This window comes from Drosophila bipectinata, chromosome 3R, assembly GCF_030179905.1.
Source record: "Drosophila bipectinata strain 14024-0381.07 chromosome 3R, DbipHiC1v2, whole genome shotgun sequence".
NCBI lineage: Eukaryota > Metazoa > Arthropoda > Insecta > Diptera > Drosophilidae > Drosophila > Drosophila bipectinata.
In genome coordinates this window covers 3075278-3100855 of record NC_091739.1, presented here as the reverse complement: position 1 = coordinate 3100855, position 25578 = coordinate 3075278, and the positions used below count along the sequence as shown (strand labels likewise).

General features: G+C 42.7%; 12 protein-coding genes across 13 annotated transcripts; 6 read left to right on the top strand and 6 right to left on the bottom strand.

The window, feature by feature from the left end:
• Window positions 1-34: 34 nt before the first annotated feature.
• Window positions 35-792, bottom strand: ocn (ocnus). The gene is made up of 3 exons (XM_017245572.3): window positions 493-792; window positions 302-426; window positions 35-241 (listed from the first exon to the last, which is right to left on the bottom strand). The coding sequence occupies exons 1-3, from the start codon at window positions 716-718 to the stop codon at window positions 143-145; spliced, it is 450 nt and encodes a 149-aa protein (XP_017101061.2). The 5' UTR covers window positions 719-792; the 3' UTR covers window positions 35-142.
• Window positions 793-1546: 754 nt separating this feature from the next.
• janB (janus B) lies at window positions 1547-2272 on the bottom strand. The gene is made up of 4 exons (XM_017245367.3): window positions 2136-2272; window positions 1916-2068; window positions 1738-1862; window positions 1547-1682 (listed from the first exon to the last, which is right to left on the bottom strand). The coding sequence occupies exons 1-4, from the start codon at window positions 2185-2187 to the stop codon at window positions 1596-1598; spliced, it is 417 nt and encodes a 138-aa protein (XP_017100856.2). The 5' UTR covers window positions 2188-2272; the 3' UTR covers window positions 1547-1595.
• Window positions 2262-3093, bottom strand: janA (janus A). The gene is made up of 4 exons (XM_017245365.3): window positions 2948-3093; window positions 2714-2875; window positions 2524-2648; window positions 2262-2465 (listed from the first exon to the last, which is right to left on the bottom strand). Exons 2-4 carry the CDS (start codon window positions 2853-2855, stop codon window positions 2373-2375), a joined length of 360 nt encoding a protein of 119 aa, XP_017100854.2. The 5' UTR covers window positions 2856-2875; window positions 2948-3093; the 3' UTR covers window positions 2262-2372.
• A 267-nt stretch (window positions 3094-3360) lies between these two features.
• Window positions 3361-4725, top strand: Sry-beta (Serendipity beta). Its single transcript, XM_017245731.3, has 2 exons — window positions 3361-3544; window positions 3597-4725. Exons 1-2 carry the CDS (start codon window positions 3472-3474, stop codon window positions 4583-4585), a joined length of 1062 nt encoding a protein of 353 aa, XP_017101220.1. The 5' UTR covers window positions 3361-3471; the 3' UTR covers window positions 4586-4725.
• Window positions 4720-6768, top strand: Sry-alpha (Serendipity alpha). The gene is made up of 2 exons (XM_070281174.1): window positions 4720-4814; window positions 4890-6768. Exon 2 carries the CDS (start codon window positions 5085-5087, stop codon window positions 6672-6674), a length of 1590 nt encoding a protein of 529 aa, XP_070137275.1. The 5' UTR covers window positions 4720-4814; window positions 4890-5084; the 3' UTR covers window positions 6675-6768.
• Window positions 6769-7011: 243 nt separating this feature from the next.
• Sry-delta (Serendipity delta) lies at window positions 7012-9097 on the top strand. Its single transcript, XM_017245506.3, has one exon. It carries the CDS (start codon window positions 7144-7146, stop codon window positions 8428-8430), a length of 1287 nt encoding a protein of 428 aa, XP_017100995.2. The 5' UTR covers window positions 7012-7143; the 3' UTR covers window positions 8431-9097.
• Window positions 8785-9602, bottom strand: RpL32 (Ribosomal protein L32). The gene is made up of 4 exons (XM_017245511.3): window positions 9527-9602; window positions 9450-9470; window positions 9232-9331; window positions 8785-9167 (listed from the first exon to the last, which is right to left on the bottom strand). Exons 3-4 carry the CDS (start codon window positions 9322-9324, stop codon window positions 8856-8858), a joined length of 405 nt encoding a protein of 134 aa, XP_017101000.1. The 5' UTR covers window positions 9325-9331; window positions 9450-9470; window positions 9527-9602; the 3' UTR covers window positions 8785-8855.
• A 392-nt stretch (window positions 9603-9994) lies between these two features.
• Cyfip (Cytoplasmic FMR1-interacting protein Sra-1) lies at window positions 9995-15134 on the top strand. Its single transcript, XM_017245504.3, has 9 exons — window positions 9995-10336; window positions 10414-12245; window positions 12306-12598; window positions 12660-12772; window positions 12826-13025; window positions 13082-13617; window positions 13677-13771; window positions 13828-14214; window positions 14278-15134. Exons 1-9 carry the CDS (start codon window positions 10130-10132, stop codon window positions 14488-14490), a joined length of 3876 nt encoding a protein of 1291 aa, XP_017100993.1. The 5' UTR covers window positions 9995-10129; the 3' UTR covers window positions 14491-15134.
• Window positions 15135-15176: 42 nt separating this feature from the next.
• Window positions 15177-21037, bottom strand: Nagk (N-acetylglucosamine kinase). 2 transcript variants are annotated; one of them, XM_017245508.3, is made up of 5 exons: window positions 20864-21037; window positions 19216-19312; window positions 16296-16506; window positions 16013-16238; window positions 15177-15834 (listed from the first exon to the last, which is right to left on the bottom strand). In XM_017245508.3, exons 2-5 carry the CDS (start codon window positions 19239-19241, stop codon window positions 15227-15229), a joined length of 1071 nt encoding a protein of 356 aa, XP_017100997.2. In that variant the 5' UTR covers window positions 19242-19312; window positions 20864-21037; the 3' UTR covers window positions 15177-15226. The 2 variants fall into 2 exon arrangements, with proteins under 2 accessions (XP_017100997.2, XP_017100998.2); XM_017245509.3 differs by lacking the exon at window positions 20864-21037 and adding an exon at window positions 19374-19593.
• Window positions 17639-19347, top strand: SerRS-m (Seryl-tRNA synthetase, mitochondrial). The gene has a single exon (XM_017245507.3). It carries the CDS (start codon window positions 17776-17778, stop codon window positions 19033-19035), a length of 1260 nt encoding a protein of 419 aa, XP_017100996.2. The 5' UTR covers window positions 17639-17775; the 3' UTR covers window positions 19036-19347.
• Window positions 21038-21168: 131 nt separating the features above from the next.
• On the bottom strand, window positions 21169-23749 carry Surf4 (Surfeit locus protein 4). The gene is made up of 5 exons (XM_017245510.3): window positions 23613-23749; window positions 23427-23544; window positions 22400-22663; window positions 21928-22338; window positions 21169-21867 (listed from the first exon to the last, which is right to left on the bottom strand). Exons 2-5 carry the CDS (start codon window positions 23475-23477, stop codon window positions 21781-21783), a joined length of 813 nt encoding a protein of 270 aa, XP_017100999.1. The 5' UTR covers window positions 23478-23544; window positions 23613-23749; the 3' UTR covers window positions 21169-21780.
• On the top strand, window positions 23682-25575 carry LOC108128110 (uncharacterized). Its single transcript, XM_017245505.2, has 5 exons — window positions 23682-24222; window positions 24336-24703; window positions 24758-24954; window positions 25006-25167; window positions 25223-25575. Exons 1-5 carry the CDS (start codon window positions 23682-23684, stop codon window positions 25443-25445), a joined length of 1491 nt encoding a protein of 496 aa, XP_017100994.2. The 3' UTR covers window positions 25446-25575.
• The last annotated feature ends 3 nt before the right edge of the window (window positions 25576-25578 follow it).

The following is a 25578-nucleotide window of genomic DNA, read 5'->3' as shown; positions in this document are numbered from 1 at the left end:
AAAACAATTTCCTTAAGAAAACTTTGCACCAATATAAAGTGAAGGCAAACCCGAACCGATGAATACCTTTTATTTCGTAAATCAAAATTTATACATTTCTGCAGTCAATTATATGTTTGCACTATTTTAACAGTCGTTTGAATTACTTCTTATATTTTGCGACGTTGATGTCAAAGTCCTTAAATTTAGTCCAAGCAAGTAATATATCCTTGGTTCTACCATGGGGTGCCTCGCCGTATGTCTGATACAAAAACATTTTAATTAAATGTTAAACCATTAAAAAAAAAAACAAACACCTTACCTTGCAGCAACCGTAGATTTTTATTTTTTTCTTTTTTTCTTTGTTATCTATGAATCCACCTCCTAGGGATTTTGTGCATATGCCAATATCATCCATTTCATCCATCACTTCGGCAAAAATCTCCTCTACAAGTAAATTAAGGAATAAAATTTATCACAATATACAGTATAAAGCAAGCAAATCATACGAACCATGGGTCTTAGAGCCTGTGCCACGAACAATTGTCCTGCCATAGCGAGTTTTTCCATGCAAATGTATCATCAGTAGGAGGTAGTTGTTTTTTCCATCAGAGATCTGCACTCTTGGCACATTCAAAAGCAAAGCGTTAACCCTTGCAGTGCTTAGCTGTTTTGTGGTAGGTTTGATGATTTGTGAAAGTGGATTTATAATTTTGAAATGTTGCAATCCCAATTTCATTTTAAACTATAAAATTTTGTGTCCAAATTCCAAAAAAAAAAAGGTGTTTACACAAGCACAGCCTGAAGGCAACTGAAACTATATGATAGAATCAACCCAAAGCTAGACGTAAATTTTGATACAAATGTCAAGGCACATTTGATCTCTTCAATTTGATACATAAAACACACTGTGTACGATAGTCCACGTAAGTGAGAACTACTAAACATATGAAGCCGAAGAATTCAACATTTTATTTGTGCGTGTAATGTAAACAAAGGATAATTTATCCAAGACCTTTTTTCCCATAATTATGATAAAATTCGTTCGGGTTTTGGTGAAATCATTTAATTTAATCCCAATCATAAAATGCGATTCGCCGTTTCCGAAATGAATTTTGTTTAGTTTGTCCAATTGTTTTATAGCAGTAAATTCCTGAAAACATTGGGCCTGTTACTCAAATGTGAACAACTTTGGTTCTAAACTTTTCAAGGTACGTTAAAGTTTCTTAAGGTAAAAAAAATACTTGTTTATAAAAAAAACTCATATCTATAGAACCAATGAAACCATCTATATATATTCCACTCTTTTTAAGCTTTTAAATAGTAAGTTAGTTTAAGTAGGTTAATTAATAGTTCAAGTTTGACTTGTATAGTATTCAATGAACTTCTCTCAAAAATTCATATTAGCCGTATTTTACCTCATCAACAGCTTTTTTATTTGAGTTATAAAGAGTTCCCTGGTGTACAAAAATGTTTTATCCTATCCTATGGTAACGTTTTTCCAAAATCTTTTATTTGAATTCAAATTAATTATACAAAAATTACCAAATAAAAAAATTAATTTTTAGAGGATTAATTAGTATATTCGAATTAATATGTATTTACATAAAGAATATTCAGCCAACAATAATTTTGAAATCCTTATAATTGTCCCAAGATTTCAGAATATTCTTCGTCCTGTTATGGTCAGCACATCCAAAGTTCTATGAGAGCTCCAGTTAAGAAAAAGTTTAACTTTCCGCCATGACCTATACTTACTTTACTTTTGCCATATATGGTAATTTTTTTACTTGGTTTGTCCATATTGATCTTTCCGCCGCCTAGACATTTGGCACAGATACCCATCGGTTCCATTTCTTCCATTATTTGGTCATAAATATCCACTGAAAACTAACGCTATTAATGTCTTGTCAATAAGAGTTACTACATAACTCACGATGGTCCTCTACATCGCTTCCCCGAACGATGGTCCTACCGAAACCACTCAAGCCATGATTATGGATCAACAGTAACAAATAGCGTATACGGCCCTCAGAAATCCTTACCCGAGGAATTTGAATCAAATTCCTATCAGCCATAAAACATCTACCTAAAATTAACCAAACAAACGGAATTCAGTTCCTGAAGTCTTCATTCCAGTTTAGTTCAATGCTTACTGAACAATTTAAGGCATTGTGGAACTCGCTTAAGGGTTTTATAGTATTGCATGTTGAACGTAAACTACAATTTTGATAATTTAGAATAGAAAGGCTTAGAGCGAACAGCTTCAGTCACTGCTCGAATGAATTTTCCTGAAATATAAATATTTATTTTTCCATATTGTTAAATGTCATGGCACATTGGATCAGATGGCCAGAGTTCCTTTAGAAAATTTGCTTTATTGGAACCATTATCTAATATCCTTCATCCGAGATTTCGATGGTGTAATCTGGGTATTTTGTTTCCAGGATTTTTTTGGATTGGGCATGATCAGCTTTTCCGAAGCCCTAAAATATATGAATAAAAATTAATTATACTTATTACAATTTTACTGTTGGAATTTACCTGGGAGTATCCATAAACTTTGAGGTATTTCTTCTCTGGGTCGTGCTCTATGCGTCCGCCACCGGGGCACTCGGCCTTAAGACCCGATTTAGCGAATATTTGCTCTTCTCTTTCAAAGATGTCAGCTGTAAATATAAATTATTTTTATGAGTCTAATAATAAGTATGAGTTAAGAAATTTTAATAAATACCGTGCCATGTGCAGTCAGCAAAGCCTCGAACTACCGTTTTGGAAGCCTCCCCACCATTCTTTACCACGATCTGAATATACTTAAATATTCCTTGATCGCTGATATTAACCAGTGGCACGGCCGCTAGAGCTTCCTCGGACATTTTTCTAATTGTGCGTAGCCCTTTGAAAGGTTTGAAATGATAATCAATTATTTATTTCGCAAATAGTTGCTTAAAGTTGCTAAATTTCTTACCGGCAATTTCCCAAATAACGCAGATTTTATCATGACAGTGTGGCCAGATTTTAAGCACCACATACAGTACAGTTGCTGTACCATTTACAAAATCCAGCTATTTTCAAGCTAGATTTATAACATAAATTTGTTAATTATTGAATTATTGTAAAAGAAAAAAAGGTTTAAAATTAAAAACAAATGGTATAACATATTACACCTCTTATTTGAAATAAAACACAAATGCTGCTGCAATTCCCTACTAAATTTTTGTAAGGTAATTGCATTTTTTCCCCGGCGGCCGTAATATTCTCAAAATATTTTAGAAATAAATATTTTATTTTCCTGTATTTGATTTGAATTAAAAAATTACAGATTACTACTTCTAAGCATTGCATAAAGCTTAGCTATTTTTTGTCATCAGCGTTGGAAGTATACTTCCGTTTTACTCTGTTGGTCACACCGCAAACAATTGAGTGAATATTTACAGCAAATATACACAATTTAAATTGTTTAAACCAAGTTTTCGATCTCAAAGCGACGAGATGAGCTCCACACGTCCGTTTTGCTTCGTTTGCGGCAAAGTAAAATCTGTCGGAGTCTGTCAGCTCATCGAAGGTGAGTAAATCAATGAATGCCTGGTCAAACCTAATGTGTGGGAACTTTTCAGGATGCATTGTGCCAGGGACTTTCAAGCCCATCAAAGATATATTGAAATATTTTGAAAAGATCATCAATCAGAGGTTGGAACTGCAACCCAACTCCGCCGCGTGCAGGGATTGCCTGGAGTATTTGTTCAATTATGATCGACTTGTTAGGAATCTGGTGCAGGTGCAGCGCCAGATTGCTGATGCCCTCCTAGGATGCCGTCAGGGAAAAGGTGGAAAGGCCACGGGAAAGCAGGTGGAAAAGACAGACGTTACAAAGGCACGAGTACAGGTTCCCGCCTTCAAGGTCATCCATCCGACATCAAAGAATTTGGATAGCCCCAACACTTCGTCTTTTTTAATAGAAAACGACCAAAACGAAGAAATCAAGGAAGAGGAGTTTATTACGGAGGAAGTAATGGATGACTTCCAATTTAGTGAAGTCGAGGAAAGCATGTCGTCTTCCGAGGATGACTACTTGGAAACCATAGATTATCCTTGTCATATATGTGGCGAAATGTTTTCCAGCCAAGAAATTCTAGACCGACACATCAGGACGGACAACTGTCAGAAAAGCGACGACGCAACTTGCAACGTGTGCGGCCTCAAGTTTAAAGATGACGAAGTTTTGGACCTCCACATGAATCTTCATGAAGGAAAGACCGAGCTGGAATGCCGTTACTGCGATAAGAAGTTCTCACATAAAAGGAACGTTCTTCGCCACATGGAGGTGCACTGGGATAAGAAGAAATACCAGTGTGATAAGTGTGGAGAGCGATTCTCGCTGTCTTGGCTTATGTACAACCACCTAATGCGTCATGATGCCGAAGAGAACGCCCTTATTTGCGAGATTTGCCATCAGCAATTCAAAACCAAGCGCACCTATAAACACCACCTGCGTACGCATCAAACTGATAGGCCGAGGTATCCCTGCACTGAATGCGAGAAGTCCTTTGTAGACAAATACACGCTGAAAGTTCATAAGCGAGTCCATGAACAGGTTAAAGAGTAACAGACATCCTAGTCTCAGACATGTCACTGAGCGTACTGTAGGGTATTGTTTATATAGTTTAATCTAAGTAACCAGACATATGCAAACATATGTATGTATCATTAAATTACAAATACCTATACTATGCATTACTTAAAATATTAACATATGTATGGTTTATTCTATTCTAAAATTGAATTTCCAGCAAAGATTCTTGTTTAAAAAATTCTTTACCAAAGCCTTTTTTCAGGTAACTTGTAAAAATATTGATAGATTATTCGTTCCAAAAACTGTACATACATTTGGTTTCTCGGAATTAAATCAGGTAACACCGCGGATTTAAGTGTAACTCACCAATATACCCATGTCGCGGATTTAAAATTTGTGGGTCATAAAATAGGCAGATGGTTGATCCGTATTTGGCTTGCGTACCTGCACCTCTCTATATAAAGAGAATTTTTTTCGCAGCAAAGGTTAGTCGAAAAGTTACGTTTCAACTGTATAGTGCATATTACAGAAGATGGATTCTTTGCTGACTCAATTGAATATGTGCAGTGAGCTGATTGCTGAAGGAACGTGCAATATGGGCTGGCTGAACGAATTCTGTGCCACTTTTCTGGACTTTGCCAGCGAACTCAAAGGGAAATTGCCAGAGATTTCCCCGCGATGGCCGTTGGAAAGCGGTGATAGCCTGGAAGTAGAGACCATTTTCCTATGCCTTACCCAGGTGGTAACCTGCATCACCCACTTGGAAAGGGCCATCAATGTAGAAGCTTCCCAGATGTCGCACCATCATTTTCTCGATCGAATGGATTGGTGTCTTCGCCGGTTACTAGTCTCGTTGACGGAGCTTTCGCTACATCAAGACGAGGCAAAAAAACTCGAGGATCACTCGTTTGTAGAGTTATTGGACCTGGCCCTGGATCACCTGGAAAATTACTTGGAAAAACTCAATGAAAAGGATAACAACTTTTTGGGTATCGAAGAGGATGAAGAGGGCTATCAATTGGCCAGCATTGTAAACCACATTGTACGCCATGCCTTAGCCTTTGCAAACGTTGCTATTAATTCGGACAAGAAGGCTCTATCAGCACTTTGTGAGACTTTACTCAGCGAATGTGCCATATTCCACGAGGACGCAGGAGATCCCAATAACGGTCACCGCAAGCTGGAAGCCCTTTCCTTGGAGCGGGCTATCTACTCTCTGGAATCCTTTCTTAACGAGGCCCTTTTGCACCTACTTTTTGCCAGTTGGATTGAATTAGAAAATAACCCGGTTAGCAAACTTAAAGCTGTACTGAAAACTGATTCTGATGATGCTCAGGAACTTATCTCTGCATTCGACACTAACATGGATCGTATTCAGCAAATTGGAGTACTGGCCATAGCATTCTCGCAGAACATTAAAACTAAGACCATCGTCAGGAGTTGCTTGGCTTCGCTTGAGTCCCTGGATGCCTGCATTGTTCCAGCCCTCCAGGTGCCCCATTCCACTGCATCTGAAAAATACGCCGATATACTAGAACAGCATTTCAACGAAGAGCTCCTGATATTCAAAAACGTAATCCACGAAATAATTGACAGTTGCTCGTTGATCAACAATTTTTTGGATATGTTAGGTGAAAGTGTCCACATCCAGGAGAAGAGTCACATCAAATTTATAATACAAATGGGAAATGTTTTGGTGGAGCACTTTCGGTTACCCGTTAATTACGGTGGACTTAGTGAAGATGGAAAGCGGGTTTACAACGACTTTATCGTAATTCTGCGAGAATGCCATGCGATCGTAAACCTAGCAATTCCTGTGGATCCGAAGCGGATAGTAAAGCGCCTAAAGATTTTATATTCTGTTTTGGCAAAGCTTAGGGATATTATAAGCAAAGACAATCAGGATGCGGACGAATCCTTAGTATCTCAAAAACGAATTGCTGTCAATGCCACCAGAACCATTTCCCGGAAGAGTAGATCCCACTCAAAAAGGCAGAGAACGTATGTAAAACCGAAAAAGAAAACTGAAACTTTTATTCAAGAGGAAAGCTTAGCGGAGTCCAAATGGAATGAAAGCGATCTAATTAGTTTTCAAATAACTGAAATTCTAAAACTAAACTAAGGATGACAGCACACATTTCAAATTAGCATGTCATTAAAATACTACTACTAATAAATATTTGGATATGTTTTAAGTTACATAAATAAAACAATAAATATAATTGAAAAACTATGTTTTTTTCTGAAAGATAAAAAAATATAGAATATGCAAAACTATTAGGTATTAACAATTGAAGCTGTGCTTTGATTTGTATAAAAAATGGTTTTTAAAACTCTTTTAAATAAAGAATTTTTAGTGTTGTAAAATATTTATTAAAATTGAGGTGACAGAAACATCGATTGTTACTGTGAAATATCGATATTTCTAAAAACACCGATGCGTCGATGATTCTCCCCCTCTTTTTTGCTAGCGCAGAGTTGTATTTTGAGCATTTTTGTGTAGCTTCCGATATTCCTCGTTTTGCCAACTCTAGTAAATTCCGTACACAATTTCCCCATCCGTTGCAAGTAAACAATAACGACCGGCCGCAATGGACCAATGTTTCTTTTGCGGCGCCGTAGAGCTGGGCGACGCAGGAAGCAGCTCAAGTCGCTACGAAAATCTATCTGCCAAGGTGCCCTCTTCGCAGAAAACTGTCTCGCTGGTACTGACGCACCTGGCCAACTGTATCGGCACAACGTTGGACCTTCCGCCAAGTAGCCGCCTGTGTAAGAGGTGCTTTAACGAACTCGCGGACTACGACAGTATCATGGTTAATCTAATGACAACACAGAAGCGTCTTACGACTCAACTAAAGGCTGCCCTTAATTCCGAATTTGAGGGTACGGAAAATGGCGAAGAAGTTCTTTTGGAGGAGGTGGAGATGCCGCAGGACGATGGTGACACAGACGCCGAAGCGGAAGCTTTGTTTGTAGAGCTAGTCAAAGAACCAGAAGAATCCGATGTAGACATCAAGCGAGATTACGACGACGATGGCGAAGGCGAGGGTGAAGATGAGGAGTTTATCTGCGAAGTCGAAGTGGGGGACTCTGAAGGAGCCATTCAAAAACGAGAGTCTGACGGCGACGAAAAGCCTATGAGAAAGCGTATCAAGCAAGAATGCAGCACCTGCGGAAAGGTGTTCAATTCCTGGTACCAGCTACAAAAACACATCAGCGAGGATCATTCTAAGCAGCCCAACCACATCTGCCCGATTTGTGGAGTGATTCGCAGAGATGAGGAGTACTTGGAACTACATATGAATCTACACGAGGGAAAAACAGAAAAGCAGTGCCGTTACTGCGACAAGAGTTTCTCCCGACCTGTCAACACCCTGCGTCACATGCGCATGCACTGGGACAAGAAAAAGTACCAATGCGAGAAGTGCGGTCTGCGCTTTTCCCAAGACAACCTACTCTACAATCATCGACTGCGCCACGAAGCCGAAGAAAATCCAATAATTTGTAGCATTTGCAATGTATCCTTCAAATCACGCAAAACATTCAACCATCACACGCTCATCCATAAAGAGAATCGCCCCAGGCACTACTGTACTGTGTGCCCAAAATCTTTCACCGAACGCTATACTCTTAAGATGCACATGAAAACCCATGAAGGGGACGTGGTGTATGGGGTCAGAGAAGAAGCTCCCGCCGATGAGCAGCAGGTCGTCGAAGAGCTGCACGTGGACGTCGACGAGTCCGAGCAGGCGGTTACAGTGATTATGTCTGATAACGATGAGAACAGCGGCTTCTGTCTGATATGCAACACCAATTTCGAAAGTAAGAAGGAACTAGAGCACCACTTGCAGTTTGACCACGACGTTGTTTTGAAGTAAACTAATTAAGATACTAAGCTACTTTAGTCTAGTATATATTTCCTTTCAGTTGTACGTGAAAAATAGAAATCGTCTACAAATATATTTTAACTGTATCCAAACTAAAACAGGTTTTTAGAATAATCATTGCTTCACAATACCTATTGTGACCCCATATAGATGTCAATAAACTGTGCAAACATTCTGATACACAAACATGAAACAACTATGTCGTTTCAGTTATAATATTGACTGCTACACAACTAAACACAGGTCCCAACTAAACCGGAAATATTTTTATGAATGCTCCTACCGAGTTCTTTCCTTGATGGCTCCCAATCAATCTCAATAGAATACACATATTTCCACAAAAAATTTCACTTTTAACGTTTCAAATTTGTATTCCGACGTTACAAAAACTCGACGTTGCGAACTGAATCTTAAGCTTACTCGTTCTCTTGAGAACGCACGCGACCGTTGGGATTGGTGAGGCGGATCGACAGCTGCTTGGCGCGCTCAACGATTTCCTTGCGCTTCTTCGAAGACACTCCGTGAGCGATCTCACCGCAGTAGACGCGGTTCTGCATCAGCAGGACCTCCAGTTCGCGCACGTTGTGCACCAGGAATTTCTTGAATCCCGTGGGCAGCATGTGGCGGGTGCGCTTGTTGGAACCGTAACCGATGTTGGGCATCAGGTACTGACCCTTGAAGCGACGACGCACTCTGTTGTCGATACCCTTGGGTTTGCGCCATTTGTGCTGAAACCAGATAACTTCTTTAGTGCCAGCTTCTTGTGATACGGTAATAGAATTCCAAACTCACCGACAACTTCGCATAGCGATCCGACTGGTGGCGGATGAAGTGCTTGGTGCGCTTCTTAACGATCTTGGGCCTGTACGCTGGGCGGATGGTCATTTTGGAGCTGCAAAAGACGAAACAAAACCCATACATTAGCATACACATGTATTACCTATTTTCCCCGTTTTTGTAAACGACGAAAAATGCATGAGCGAAGTCGAATGGACAGCGCAGCTACTTACCCTATTGATAAATCACCAACGCTAAAATAAAAAATTAAATTAATATAAAAAAAACCACGCGGAGCAATTCTACATACCTTGCCGGAAACGATAGGCGAAAAGAAAGAAAAACTTTAGAGCTGCAAATGGAATGAAATCGAATCGAGTATCGATTCTGCCCGTGTCTACTTTCGTAGGGTAGCCACCTTGCGTAACGGTCATACCTTTCCCTCTAAAAAACTATAACATGAACTTTATAATTGTTGATTTTTTATGGCTTCAATTTGTTTATTTTAATCGATGGATATAAAATTAGTTATATTAAAATTTACTGCAGTTGTGTATTTTTTATGTATATATATTTTTTTTATAAAAGCTTAAGATCTTTTATCAGATATAATTTGTAAATTTAATATATCTAGTAATAAAGTAATTAGAAAAAAAGTATTATTTTCGTAGATATTTTTCCTTAGTTGTATAAAATAATATATATTCCCTTTCGGAAAAAAAAACGGCTTTAATTACAGCACTGGGCTCGCCCTTGCCAATTATTAGGACTTCCAAAGTACGGCATCATTGTTGATGTTTGTGTATTTGTGGCAACTACGGTGGAAAAAAATCTTCGGTGTCGGGGATTGGAGCCCCGCCTTTGTTAAATTGAATTTCTCTTGAGCTTCCGGAGGCATGATAAACAAGGCAGTATGACGGAGAAGATAACGTTAGCCGATGCGCTGTCCAATGTGGAGGTGCTGGACGAGCTTTCCCTGCCCGATGAGCAGCCCTGCATCGAGGCCCAGCCCTGTTCCATTATCTACAAGGCGAACTTCGACACAAATTTCGAGGATCGAAATGGATTCGTTACTGGAATTGCCAAGTATATCGAAGAGGCGACAACGCACGCCAACTTGGTAAGATAATCAAGATAGAAACGCACGGTCCCAATCGATTACTAACACTTCCTCCCCGGACCCTCCCCGCATTTTAGAATGTTTTGCTGGAAGAGGGGCAGAAACATGCCGTCATGTTGTATACCTGGCGCTGCTGCTCACGCGCCATTCCTCAGCCGAAGTCCAACGAGCAGCCGAACCGGGTGGAGATCTACGAGAAGACTGTTGAGGTTCTGGCTCCCGAGGTAAACAAACTCCTAAACTTCATGTACTTTCAACGCAAGGCGATTGAGGCCTTTTCGGGCGAGGTGAAGCGCCTGTGCCATGCAGAGAAGCGAAAGGATTTTGTCTCGGAGGCATATCTGCTAACACTGGGCAAGTTCATCAATATGTTCGCCGTTCTAGACGAGCTAAAGAACATGAAGTCAAGCGTGAAGAACGATTACTCGACGTACCGGCGCGCAGCTCAGTTTCTAAAGGTGATGTCGGATTCTCACACCCTGCAGGAGTCACAGAACCTTTCCATGTTTCTGGCTACTCAGAACAAGATTCGCGACACGGTTAAGGACACTCTTGAGAAAATTGTTGGCTACGAGGATCTTCTGTCCGACGTCGTCAACATCTGTGTCCATATGTTTGAAACAAAAATGTACTTGACCCCGGAGGAAAAGCATATGCTGGTGAAGGTAATGGGATTTGGCCTTTTTCTTATGGACAGCGATGCCTGCAACATCAACAAATTGGATCAAAAGAAGAAGATTCGCCTGGAGCGCATAGATAGAATTTTCAAGCACCTCGAAGTGGTGCCGTTGTTTGGTGACATGCAGATCGCTCCTTTCAATTACATCAAACGCAGCAAGCACTTTGACTCCAGCAAGTGGCCGCTGTCCAGCTCCAACGCCATCAGCCCACAGGCAGATTTAATGGTACACTTGCCGAAGATTCGCGAAGACCATGTGATGTACATATCAGAGCTGGCTCGGTACACCAATGAGGTCACCACGACGGTGAAAGAAAACCCTTCAGATAAGGAGAACCGAAACACATCTGATTTAGCACTGCGAGGTCTGCAGTTGTTGTCGGAATGGACAAGTGTGGTGACTGAACTGTACTCTTGGAAGCTTCTGCACCCCACAGACCATCACCAGAACAAGGAGTGCCCAGTAGAAGCCGAGGAATATGAACGTGCTACGCGGTATAACTACAGCTCAGAGGAAAAGTTCGCCCTTATTGAAGTTATTGCTATGATAAAGGGCCTGCAAGTGCTGATGGCTCGTATCGAAACCGTCTTGTGCGAAGCCATTCGAAGGAACATTTATTCTGAGCTTCAGGACTTTGTACAGCTGACGTTACGCGAACCTCTTCGCAAGGCAGTCAAGAACAAGAAGGACTTAATTCGGAGTATCATAATGTCAGTGCGGGAAACGTCGGCCGATTGGCAAAAGGGATACGAACCCACTGATGACCCAGTGTCTAAGGGTAAAAAGGATCCCGATGGGGGTTTTCGTATTACGGTGCCGCGCTTAAACGTCGGACCTTCCTCCACGCAACTTTATATGGTCCGCACAATGTTGGAGTCTCTTACTGCGGATAAGAGTGGCGGAAAGCGAACTTTGCGCAAGGACATTGATGGAAATTGCCTCGGGCAAATAGACACGTTCCACAAGAATTCCTTCTACTGGAGTTACTTGCTCAACTTTAGTGACACATTGCAGAAGTGCTGCGACCTCTCGCAGCTGTGGTATCGAGAGTTCTACTTGGAGATGACAATGGGCCGCAAGGTCAACAAGTGCATGGTCCGCCATCAGCATAATGAGGAGTGCAAGGATCTGATCACCATGGAGAAACGCATTCAGTTCCCCATTGAAATGTCTATGCCCTGGATCCTTACCGATCACATTTTGCAAACGAAGGAACCTTCTATGATGGAGTAAGTTTCGCAATACATTTTATGGTCTTAAGATGATACTTTAATGCGTCCGTTCCTCAGGTTTGTCTTGTACCCGTTAGATCTGTACAACGACTCAGCTCACTATGCTCTCACCGTCTTCCGCAAACAGTTCCTCTATGACGAGGTGGAGGCCGAGGTGAACCTGTGCTTTGATCAGTTTGTCTACAAGCTGAGCGAGCAGATCTTCGCCCACTATAAGCAGTTGGCGGGTAGCATTTTCCTGGACAAGCGATTCCGTCTAGAGTGTGAAGTTCTCGGATTCAACTTTCAATCGTATCCGCGCAACAATCGCTATGAAACCCTCTTAAAACAACGACATGTGCAGTTATTGGGTAAGACCATATTGGACGATAGTTGTATCATTTTTCGTAACCAGCCTTCTGTACTTTACAGGCCGCTCCATTGACCTGAACAAGTTGATCACCCAAAGGATCAACGCCAATATGCACAAAAGCATTGAGTTGGCCATCAGCCGCTTCGAAGGCAATGACATAACCGGCATTGTGGTAAGTAAATCGAAATATCTAAAATTAAATATGTTTAACACTTGTACTTGTAGGAGCTTGAAGGCCTTTTGGAGGCAAATCGCATTTGTCACAAGTTGCTAAGTAAATATTTAGCTCTTGACAACTTTGACGGGATGGTTAAGGAGGCCAATCACAATGTCCTGGCACCTTATGGAAGGATTACCCTGCACGTCTTTGTGGAATTAAATTATGATTTCCTGGTCAATTATTGCTACAATGCAGCCACAAATCGGTGGGTTTCGTTTTTCCTTTGAATTTAATTTTCCTTACTGACGCAGTATATTTTAGATTCATTCGCACCAAGGTCAACCTCTCCTCCTCGCAGGCCATTCAACGGGAGAAACCTCCACAAATGTCACATTATTATCTTTGGGGCTCGAAACAGTTAAATGCTGCCTACTCCACCCAGTATGGCCAATACACCGGCTTCGTTGGAGCGCCACACTTCCATGCAATGTGCCGCCTCCTCGGCTATCAGGGCATTGCCGTCGTTATGGATATTATACTGAAGGATATTGTTAAGCCATTGATTCAGGGCTCATTGCTGCAGTTCACCAAGACGTTGATGATCGCTATGCCAAAATCTTGCAAGCTTCCCCGTTGCGAATACGGCTCGCCAGGAGTACTAAGCTACTACCAGGCCCATTTAACGGACATAGTGCAATACCCAGACGCCAAAACGGAGCTGTTTCAATCGTTTAGGGAGTTCGGCAACAGCATCATTTTCTGTCTGTTGATTGAGCAAGCCTTATCCCAGGAGGAAGTGTGCGATCTTTTGCATGCGGCCCTCTTCCAGAACATCTTCCCTAGACCGTTTTGCAAAGGTAAGCATGGATTTGCAATAATTGTAATTATATAACCATTTCTATCTTGAATGCTTTAGAGAACGAAAAGCCTGAAGCCAAGCAAAAGCGACTGGAAGCACAATTTGCTAACCTACAGATCGTCTCGAATGTAGAAAAGATCGGCACTGCGAAGGTAATATACAAAATAAAACTACTATAAAATAGATGTTAAATGAAATTTCATTACAGCAAGCAATGATTGCTCGTGAGGGTGATTTGCTGACACGTGAACGACTCTGCTGTGGGCTGAGCATCTTCGAAGTGATCCTTAACCGCGTGAAAAGCTACCTAGACGATCCAGTCTGGAGCGGACCCCCGCCAGCAAATGGGATAATCCATGTGGATGAGTGCTCCGAGTTCCACCGACTCTGGTCCGCGCTGCAGTTTGTCTACTGCATTCCTGTTCGTGGGACAGAGTATACCATTGAGGAGCTATTCGGCGAAGGTCTTAATTGGGCCGGGTGCGTTATGATTGTGTTGTTGGGTCAACAACGACGTTTTGAGGCTCTTGATTTTTGCTACCACATTCTGAGGGTACAGCGCGTCGATGGAAAAGATGAGGATGTCAAGGGAATCGTAAGTTATGATTATATGAACAACCTTTAAGACGTTTTTCTAAATTTTTCCTTTACGCTACAGCAACTGAAGCGGATGGTGGATCGAATTCGGAGGTTCCAAGTATTAAACTCACAAATCTTTTCCATTCTGAATAAGTATCTTAAGGGCGGAGATGGCGAGGGCTCAAATGTGGAGCACGTGCGGTGTTTCCCTCCACCACAGCATCCCTCGGTCATATCGTCATCGTCGCACTACCAGGATCCCCAGAAGTTGCGTCAGAGCATGAACAATTGAATGGCGGGAAACGCATTTAAGCCAATCGCATATAACTAGGTTACCCTTAATCGCAGTTACAATTAAGTCCCCAGGGCGAGAAGCGGGCGTGAAAAAAATGTAGAAATGGATAAAAGCCACAGCATCGGCTATGTCCTGCCCACTTCATGACAAGTTCTTCGAGAATGAGGGGTAAAATTGGTTTTTATTGAATTCGATTTTATTGCTATCCTGTTTTGGCAAGTAACATTCATTCGATCAGAACGTAAAATGTATTATCCAAGCAATTATATATAGATGTATTGGTTTTCCAAACTATGGAATTCGATTAAGCTACTCTTATAAATCCCAAATACTCTACCGTAAGCTCCCTAAGATATTAGGTTTGGCCTCTTGTACCCCTCACTACAACTTTTAGAAATATTCTTGTTTTGCTCCCCGATTTGAGAATCAAATTAGCCAAAGAATTGATCGACAGCACGGCAAAATAAAACGAATTGGCTTTAAATACAATCAAAGTATTAAAAAAATAGATGCAGAACAATGTATGCTTACATATACGGACGAGGATGGAAGACAGCAGACAGGCCAGCATTGAGACACATACACTTAATACAATGAACATTATCGAATAAAATTTTCATACGTATTTCTAACAAACCCAATGGAATGTCTTTTGACTTTGGCACACTAAATGGTTGGATGCGTGTTTGTTTGGCAATTTAAATGTTTATTTTGAAAAGAATTTTTAATAAAACTACTCTCTACATTTACAGCATCCCGGCGGTTTGACTCCATTAGTCGTTTTCGCCGCCGTTCCGGGATCTGTGTAGGTATGCAGGACAGTGATATTATCCGCATAGTTTCGAGGCAAGTTGAACTTAGCATTATCAGCTCCCAAATAACAGGCACCGTAGGCGCTGCTCTTGGTGATGCGAACCAATTTAAGATTGTACTTTATATTCGTCTTGGCCAGCTCCTCGGTAAAGGCATCTTTCAATAGGTTCCAGCTGGACCAGACAGAGCCCACGCACACCACGCTTAGATCGCCAGACTTCACCAGATCCTTCGACACTTTAGGCAGCAGAGCCACGATCATTCGGGCCAAGTGTACTCCAGCCTCCCGGAAGAGTCCAAGGGCCAGCTCATCGCCATTGTCAGCATTTAGAGCCAGCTTCTTGCATAGATTGGCGAAAAAGGGTTTGTCGAATTTGGCGTAACAGTGGGGCAACATATCGTAGCGCGTATCGATGTTGAAATGGTCCTTGATCAGGTCCCAGGTTTTATCCACGGGTGCCGGTGACGTCTCAAAGTTGTCCATGTGGTCAAATACCACCTTTACGGCACGATATGAAATAAACCAGGCTGCGGAGAAAGGATGGAGTTTGCATTCATAAATTATAAAATCATCAACAATAGTGGCAATGAGTCAGTGGCAATCAACGCTATCGGAAAATCCTAATCGCAACTGCTGTTAATCTCGGCATTGGCCTGGCATTAACATATAGTTAGCTGATAATGATAACGATTAGTTGGCACTCACCGCTGCCCTCGTCTCCTAGGAAGTTTCCCCAGCCACCACAATTGGCAGTGGAGCCGTCAGGATTACGCAGCAGGCAATTGGATCCGGTGCCCGAGATGAGGACCATTCCGCCGATGGCGGACGCGGTGAACATGCTGCCCATAGTGTCGCTGGAAACTGCGTAACTCAGAGCCAGGTCTGGGAATGTGGTCCGTAGTTCTTGTTCCAGCTCGAGATTGGTGGCCTCCTGTGAGTTCAAGTTCTGTAAAAGGACATTTTTGTATAAAACGAGGAAGGAACGTACCTGCTCGCAACCACTCAGGCTGAGCCCCAGGCTGGTTAATGGAGTTTCCTTTGGGATACCGGCCTCTTCCTTGGCGCGTTCCACCATGTCAGCGATGCGTCGGGCGCACTCTGGGATACCGATGCCCCAATGGTTTGTTCCCAAGCCACTGGTGGCGCCCACAGATTGGCCACTTTCATCGCAGATTACCAGCCGGGAGTGCGTGGCACCGCTGCAAAATTAAAGAGCATTCACTTATAGTGTAAAATCGTATAATATCATATATATAGCGGTCTATTTAAAAATTTTTATTTTTTTTTATTTAACAATGAAGTAATTTCTTCAGAACCAGGACTTCAATCTATTTCCGGATTTCCATAATTGTTACACAATAGGTGCTGTGTTGTGACCAGGGGCCGTGACCGCAAACAATTACGCCATTAAATTAAATTAAATTAACCGATCTGGCGTCTGGAAATTGAGAAATTGAAGAGGACCGGACCACAATTGTCAGTCGTTTAAAGAAAACGTGTCACACGCACAAACTGAAATAGACAAGGCATGGCAGCCCGCGGTTTCCCATAGAAGCTATTCCATGCGGGTGTAGGGTATTGTCTTCACTCTTGGAATCCTATCTGAATTCTGAGAAAACTAATGCCAGAACATAGGGGCCCTATTACACAAAAATTGAAGTCTCTATAATATTTTTTAAAGCCATAATACTTTTTCAAAAAATGTTCAAAACATAAAAAAAGTAGTTTGTCCTGATTGCCAGAGGGCTACTATTTGAAGCCAAAAAACTCATAATTGGATTTTTATTTAATTAAGGTTATTTAGGGTTAAATAAATTAAAAACGAAAGAATAATAAACAAGTACAAATATTTTATGCTATTTCTTATTGTTACTTCCATTAATAAATTTAATTGTAAATTGTATAAATGCTTTACGCAAAGCTACTCAATTAAATCTAAATGTTATTGCATTTTTGTATATTTTTTACGCAAACGTGCAATGCATAAACTTACAACAATTTTCATTGGATAAGCTATAAAGTTTTGAAAAGTGTGAATATTTACAATCGGACATGAAAATTATATTAAAATGTATATTTAAGAATTTGCACAGGACCGTTACATCGCACAATGCACTTAACAAAAGAAAAGTGGTGTCGGAAAATGCACTGGCTTATTACGCTCAATTGTGGCAATCATTTACGGGACAAGGCAGGCACAGGAAAGGCGCTTGCTAATGCCACACAACTAATTTTAACTTACGTCCAATTTATTTAAGTCATAAAAAGTATAAATTTGATTGGCGCTCTAGTTGTGACGTAAAAACATCAAGCGAGTTGGCAGTCTTTCCCCCCACATTGCGGGAGCTGCCAACTTGTGGCAGTGGGTTACCAAACAGCCGGCCAGAAATTATTAACAAACTACAAAAACATTGAATGTTTTTGCTCCGAAGTGACCTAAGACCGTAACACGCGACGCGTTAATTGAAATGAAATTGCTGACAAACGCTGTGCGGCTGCGTCCACTGCTGCTACTGCGCCGCCAAAGGTCGCATGACACAAAAGCTGCCCCGGCGTTGGATCCGCCAAGGCAACCGGTTCCAACTAGTGCCCAGCTGGATGAGCTGGAGCGGAATGTGAAGCTGCGACACCACAAAAACAACATACCCCTCATACGTACCCTCGCCAACGAAGCTGCAGATGGGAGTCCGGACATTCTGACAAAATTACAACTGGAGTTGGAACAGTTGCCCAATAAAACACACCCCCGGGTTCTGGATTATGGCGAGGAACCACGGGAACTGGCACAGTACAAGCACCGGGAACTTCCTGCAGACACAACCATCAAGGAATTCTCTGAAATAGCCCGTGCCCTAAACCTGTACAGGATGGATCACCTCGGCAATTACACCGGGCACAAGAGCTATTATCTTATGGGTCAGTTGGCCTCCCTGGAGCAGGCCATCATCCAGTATGCGCTGCAAGCCGTCACCTCACATGGCTTCAAGCTGATCTCGGTTCCGGACATTCTTCCGCGCGAAGTAATCGAGTCCTGTGGCATGCGCACCGAAGGGGAACGAACTCAAGTGTACAAATTGGACACCGGAGAATGCTTATCGGGCACCTCTGAAATGGCCCTGGCCGGGTTTTTTGCGAACAAACTACTGACGGAAGAGCAACTGCCCCTCAAAGTAACTGCCATGAGTCGATGCTATCGGGCCGAGACCTCGGGACTGCAAGAGGAGAAGGGAATCTACCGTGTGCACCAGTTCAACAAAGTGGAAATGTTTGCAATCTGCACGGCGGAGCAGTCGGAGGCTGAACTGGAGGAGTTTAAGGACACCGAGGTGGACCTCTTCCGGCGATTGGGTCTCAACTTTCGGCTGCTTGACATGCCACCCTGCGAGCTAGGGGCTCCGGCGTACCAAAAGTACGACATCGAAGCCTGGATGCCGGGTCGCAAAATGTGGGGCGAGATATCTAGCTGTAGCAACTGCACGGATTATCAGGCCAAGCGGCTGGGGATCAGATATCGCCGAGCCAGCGACGGAAAGATCGTCGACGCTCACACCATCAACGGAACGGCGACGGCTATTCCCCGCCTGCTGATTGCCCTGCTGGAATCGTATCAGCGTGGAGATGTCGTCGAGATACCCACCGTGCTCAGACCCTTCATGGATGGGCAGGAGCTGATCACACGAAACAAGCGAATACCGGAGACCAAGCTGGTCAAGTTCATCAAGGCCTAGCCCAACACATTCTGAACCATTCTGTTATCATTATTGAAGCTCTGAGCTTATCATCGAGCATGGGAATCTTTTGAAGCACTCCCTGTCTGGCAGATGTTGTGGATAACGGCCGCACGTTTGAATCACACTCATTAATCACCGCCGGGAGATATTGAATTACAAAATTAGATTTGTACGTACCCCTCGACTCCGCCGAAATATTTCATTCTGGTTTATTTAGTGCACTGTTTGAGCGGCTCCAACTGGAATGTGGCTGCTGGCGAATGCGATTAAAATCCTGCAAATAAAACAAGCGCAATTAAACAATAAAAATATGCACGATTAATTGTTCACAGTACCCCCCAACAGGTTGTTAGCCCAATAATCTTATCGGGTTTCGTAAGCCCACAAATAACATTTGGGAGGAGTAAAACCGATTCAAGTTGCTAAAAAACCATTGTGTTTACGATAGAAGTAAAAAGAAATTAACTAAAGCCAAACCTATGAAACTATAAAAGTAATTTCGAATTTCTCATAGAAATATTCTACTGCTAAAATTTTTGAATAACACCGAGCAGGTAACTGCTGACAAAGGGGAAAAATACTATAATATGGAGACCAGAAATAGGTAACACAGCAAGAGGTGCATGCGCGCGAAGAATGCAATTCTGCCCCTTGGGTGGTCTAGGTGGTGGTTTTTTTTTTTGTTAAATATACTTTCGTCCTTTGGTGCATAAGAATCTTGGGCAGTTCTTGCATCCTTTGTTAAAGATATTTTTATGTAATTAAAGATATTTGACGCAGTTCTTAAGTGGCACACTTAAACACTAATTATTTCTAAAAAAAACCTTTTCGTTTTTCATTTTTGTTAATTCATATTGACATTTTAGATTGTTTTTTTGTTTATTCAGGAAAATGGAGCTTCCTTTAAGGGGAGGGTAAGGTCAAATCATGCGAAAAAAGCCATGTTTTTGTGATTTTTTTCCTGACGACACAGTTAAAATTTATTTATTCAACCAACGGTATATTAAAGTATGACATTAGAAGAATGTTTTATCAAATTTTTACAAAAAAATATTTAAAAATATGGCAATGGTAGCAATTGTCCGGACGTGTCGCCAAAAAAAGTTGAATTGCGGTGCCCCTCATAACTCGGTGCTGGATCATTTGTAATCAAAAAATGAAAATTCATTCGTTAGATAATAGTTCGGCCCAGGTAACGCTGTGAAGATTTTTTGAAAATTTCAATTTTTTTATTTTTTCAAAGACTTTGAAGTGAAAAACTCAATTTTTTGGGAAAAAATCGGTTAATTTGTCATTGCAAAATCAAAATTATGAACAAAAAAAAAAAAAACTCGACAGCGTTACCTCGTAAAATATGTACAGAAATAGTGTTTAAAATTTCAAAAGGATCGGTGCAGTAGTTTTGAAGTTATGAGGGGCACCGACTTTGAAAACGTGAGTTGTGGGAAAAACGCTTTAAAGTTTTAAACACCAGTGTAATCCAGTGTAAAACGTTTATGAGCAACTTCGTCAATAACTAATAACTTCGTCAATTTTGCTTTAATTGACTTGAAATTTTGACACAATATTCTTCAAATATTATGCATTCAATTTAAAAATTAAAAAAAAAATGAAAAAAAAAAAAAATTTAATACCTTACCCTCCCCTTAACAATTTCCTTAGGGAGTATTCACTGTATCGTTGAAAGTGAAAACTAGTTTTTGACCAAGTTCCGCTCACTCTTTTCGTTTTGGCCTTTTGCTTACGTTACACATATCGCGCAATTCTTCCACAACGATTTGGATAGTGTAACGTTGGCAGTGTTTTGATTTGATTGATACATTACCGCCCACACGTTGTAGTTGTTGATTAGAATAGGCGGTGGAAGAGCTTGTAATTCTCGCGAACAGGCACTAATCCTTTCCCGGGAAGAGCCAATCTCGTCCGTCCGCTTGGAAGCCCAAACTCGCAATGTCTGTTATGTTTGGTCGTCATACTCATTTAAAGCCGAGCAGCTGCTGGCTCATTGATAAGTTATTTTCTTTCTTTTTTTATGAGTATCAGCTTGCAGCCAGTGTTGATAAACTTCTTCAGGCCGCGTTTGCCATTCGAACGGAACTGAGCGCCGGATTTAAAATTGGCCAGGCGGAGTTTTCTTCATTAGGTTTATTAAAACGTTACAATTTAATTCTATTACACTTTTGCTTATAAACGAAAGAAACAAATCATTGTCAATTGGTACACACATCATGTTTTATACATTGTTTTCATTTTCGAACCTCTATCAAACAACAAAACGCAAACACCAAGGATTACAACTTATTCATAAGGGCGTACAAATCATAAAAAAATAAACAGCGAAAATCATACGGATCTTGACAAAAGGTACAAAAATCAGTTACGTCTCTCATTTTTTGGAGGGCACAAAACGGGCCACGCTTTTGTTTTGTTTTGCTTTTTTTCGTTATGTACAAAAAGAAAATGTCTTAAATGTAGTCGAAGTCTGTAGTTGAATGTGCGCGAATGATGGTGGGAGGGGCGGGTGTGTCCTACGAGTAAGCCAGGGAGAGGGTATTGTGGAAGTCCCTTTATTGAAATTTGTCAAGTTCTTATACGTGCCGGCGTTGTGCTGCTGCTGATGCTGCTTCTGTTGTTGTTCCATTTTATGGTAAATCCTAACTATATTTCTCGGAAAGAGTAAAACACGGTAAAAGTCAATTGTTGCAAGTGTTTCGCTAAAGGAGTTCCAGTTTGTCGACCCCTCTACCACTTCTTCTTGTGTTCGTCCATGGAGACGCCTCCAGGGCCCAAGGACACAATCATAAGCAAACCGCCGATAACCGAGAGTGTCTGGAAGATTGATTAGGTTTAAACGAGATACAAAGGCGTGCAATTATACCGCTGACTGACCTGGAAGAAATCATATTTCAAGAAATCCCTGAGTGGTTTGTAGGACGGAATAGTCCACCAGGCATTGTGGTAAAGGTTCAGCACCGTCAACAGGGCCACCAGGATGAGGGCCGACAGCTTAGTCTTGTAGCCGAGTACGACCAACACCATCAGAATAGATCCAATGATGTCTTGGATCACCTGCCACACACTCAACTCGAATCGGATCAGGGTGATGAACATGAACGCCAACAGGATACGACCGGCAAGCTGCATGAAGTTCTTGGGCTTGTTATCGCCCATTGATGGCACGCCGGCAAACAAGCTGCGACCCTCGATTCTGGCTTCCGCCAAGACGAGGAGCAGAGCGCCTATTAAAGCAAAGTTCCGCAGCAAGAATTGGAAATCCCACAGAATGGAGTAGGCTATTGTCTGCAGAGGGGTAAGTAAGCCTTTTGAGTAATGGTCTTCCACGGGAGAGGTAGCCACTTACCTGAAGCACGACAATGAAGAAGAGCAGACCCACCGCGATGTCGACCTTAAACCTGGCCATCACCATGCCACATCCGCCCAACTGACCCAGCAGGTTGACAAGCACGAAGACGGTGGCCAGGAACTTGCCGCATCCCCAGCTCATGTCCATGTATTCGCGCTGCTCATTCCACTGGAAGTACATGCGAAGGCCGTCCTCGAAGAAGGTGGCGATGAGGCAGAGGCGTGCCACCGTCGGCAGCACATTCTTTCCCCGCTTGATAACCTGCAAAATAGTGGCGAAGTGGCATCGACTGTTAAATTTAGTGCCATCACGATGGAGTGTCCGATAAGATGTACCGAAGACCTGACTTCGGTACAGTGATAACAGATCGAAACGTACGAGCGGGGCTTTCGGAAATCGGTGCAGTGACGTGTCTCTCTCTGGGGCTCTCTCTATCTACTCGATCGCTATCTGCCCGCTAACGGGTTTTGGTAGCTCCATGTAATTTGAATAGCAACTAAAATAGCGAGCACGCACACCACTGCACGCCGCCCGCTTTCTCGAAGACTATTACGGAACTCGACCTGGTCGGTGGCGTCCAGCAACCCCGCTAAGCCTCCCGTCTGCCCCTGACCACTCTTTCTCTCGAAGCACTTTCACTTGCGGGGATAGCTCTCGCCTCTCACACACACCCACAGACGGGCGCCATTCCTGTGTGTGCGTTCTGCTCGCTGTAGACGCAACAATTGACAATTGGGTGTCTGGAGTTGGAGAACGGGATAGAATCAGGGGTGTTCCCGCCTCCTATTGGAATCTAATCACTGCACGTAACCAGAGAACACAGATTACATTAAAACGTAGCCTATCGAGGCTCGTGAACTTTGCCGCGTTTGGGTGACGTTGGCAGTTTTGTGACAGGGCAGCTGGCAGAGCTTCTCCGGTAGAAACCCGATGTGGGGGAAACTCCGAGGACAGAGTGACTTTGCTGGCGCCTCAACAGGTCCGAGTGTGTGTCCCGCTCACTGTTTTCGAAAATATTTCTTACCTGTTCCGCCACATCCTCCGTTTTGGCAATGTATTCGTTGGGTATGCTCATGTTGGCAGTTTCAGTTCAGGTTCGGCTGCTGGCTAGCTTCTCGCAAGTTTAAGCTCTTAGCTGGCAGCTATGGAGACACTTGGACTATTAGTTTCTGGATTGAGTTAGTCGCTCTACTAATTATAATCAAGTTACCAAAAAATCATGAATTAAAACCAGGAACTTAAAAACACACTCGGCACTAGAGCTGGTCGAACACGCACGATGAATAGGGATGGGCAACTCGCAATCACAGTTGGACTCCCGCATTTCGTTGTGAATGCCGATAACGGGAGTCCAACACTTAGACGGCGTGGGTTTGTTTTTCTCAAAAAATCCCAGAAACCCAAAAATATGGCGAGCAAGGCGAAACGTCAAAGGAATGAACAGGTTGAAAGCATTGAAACAGCGAAACCGAAGAAAGTAAAAGGGAAAAAGCAGACCGACGCCGGCTATGGCTCAGGAGATTTCTCGGGGGGCTGGGACGTGGATAGCTACCGCACGGAGTACGAGAGCGAGGAGCACTGGGAGCTGCGCCGCAATTTCATGTTGGCCCACAAGGATACCTACGACGAGGATCGCCTAGTGTGCTTGGCCCAAACGTTTATTAACATGGAGTTCCTGGGTTGCAAGTACCCCTCCGAGACGATGCACCTCGTGGCTGAAATGTCCAAGGAGATCGCCGAGGAGTTCCGGCGCAAGCGAGACCAACGCCTGAAGCGCACATTTGTGTCGGCCTCGGACGCGGCGGAACAGCGCGCCAAAGGTAGACGGAAGAATAATTAGATAGACTAGTGTGGGAGAAAATTATTTATATTACTAGTAACTATACGAGCCAGAGACAACACAGCCTGCCTAATGCCTAATTCCAACAACTAGGACGCAGGGGCGCAACGGCAAATCCGCCACCTGAAGCACAAGCCTCAAGAAGATCCAACCAAGACTCACGACTGTGCTTTGGCGGTGGCGAGCCTATCAATCTTTTCGAGGGTCTGCGCTTCGGACAACTTATTTTGTACCTGGCCGGAGGGCGCAGTTGTCTTCGTAACTCCTGCACAGCCAGCAACCTGAAATACGACGAACGCGCCAGTCTAGAGCTCCAGGCAACAGACACAACGAAATACGCCGAAGTATTGGTTAACGACCAGGTTATAGCTACTGGCCAGGGTGAGAATCTGAAGGCGGCCAAGCAAGCGGCCGTTAAGCAAGCGCTTCTCCTACTGCAGACACACTGTTACAGCATTAAGGTAAATAAAGAAGAAACCGTGCAGATATAATACTTATATTTTACCCTTCACCAGCTTAACGCCTCGCGCCAAACTATAAAGGTGGAGAAGAGTAAGACCGGCGTGAACATAAACGTTACCAAAGAGTCTGCCGACAGTCTTGGGGATTCCAAGCTAGACGCCAGCAACAAGGGATACCGCATGATGCGCCTGATGGGCTGGACAGGTGGCGGCTTGGGAAGCCAAAAGCAGGGGCGCGAGGAGCCTGTGGGGTAAGCTCTAGAAGAAGATCTAATGAAACATTTTGACTCATTCTTTTGCAGATACTTACTGAAGAACAATCGCACCGGCCTGGGCGCTAAAAATCAGCATGGTAACCTGGACGATTACCGCAAACTAATAGAGAACTATGTTAATTCAGATGACATGCGCGACATGCAGTTTGAGCCGACGTTTTCGAAAGAAGAACGCGCCTCGTTCCACCAGTAAAGCGCTTGAAACCCTTTTTATGTTATTTTTCTAAGACATTTATCTTCTCAGAATGGCCAGCCGATTTGGATTGCGGTCCAATAGCTACGGCACTAAAGAGATCCGACGACTGCTGATCACTAAGAAGGTCAGTTACAGCACCATCCTGACAGAGATCCTTTTCCGGCAGAATCCAAAGTTCTGCGATCGCTATTTTGTGCAGGTGCCCATGCAAAAGGCCCACCTGTTCCCCGGTCATGTCGCCGGACTGGAGCTGGAAAATATGTGTGAATAATAAAAACTCGGCTCGTATTATACTCGTATATAAGAATTTTCTAAACCATTAGGTTTAAGCTCAAAGTTGTCAAAATACAAGACATGTAGAACTATGAAGTTAAAAAGTAAATAACAAATCCGTAAATAAATCA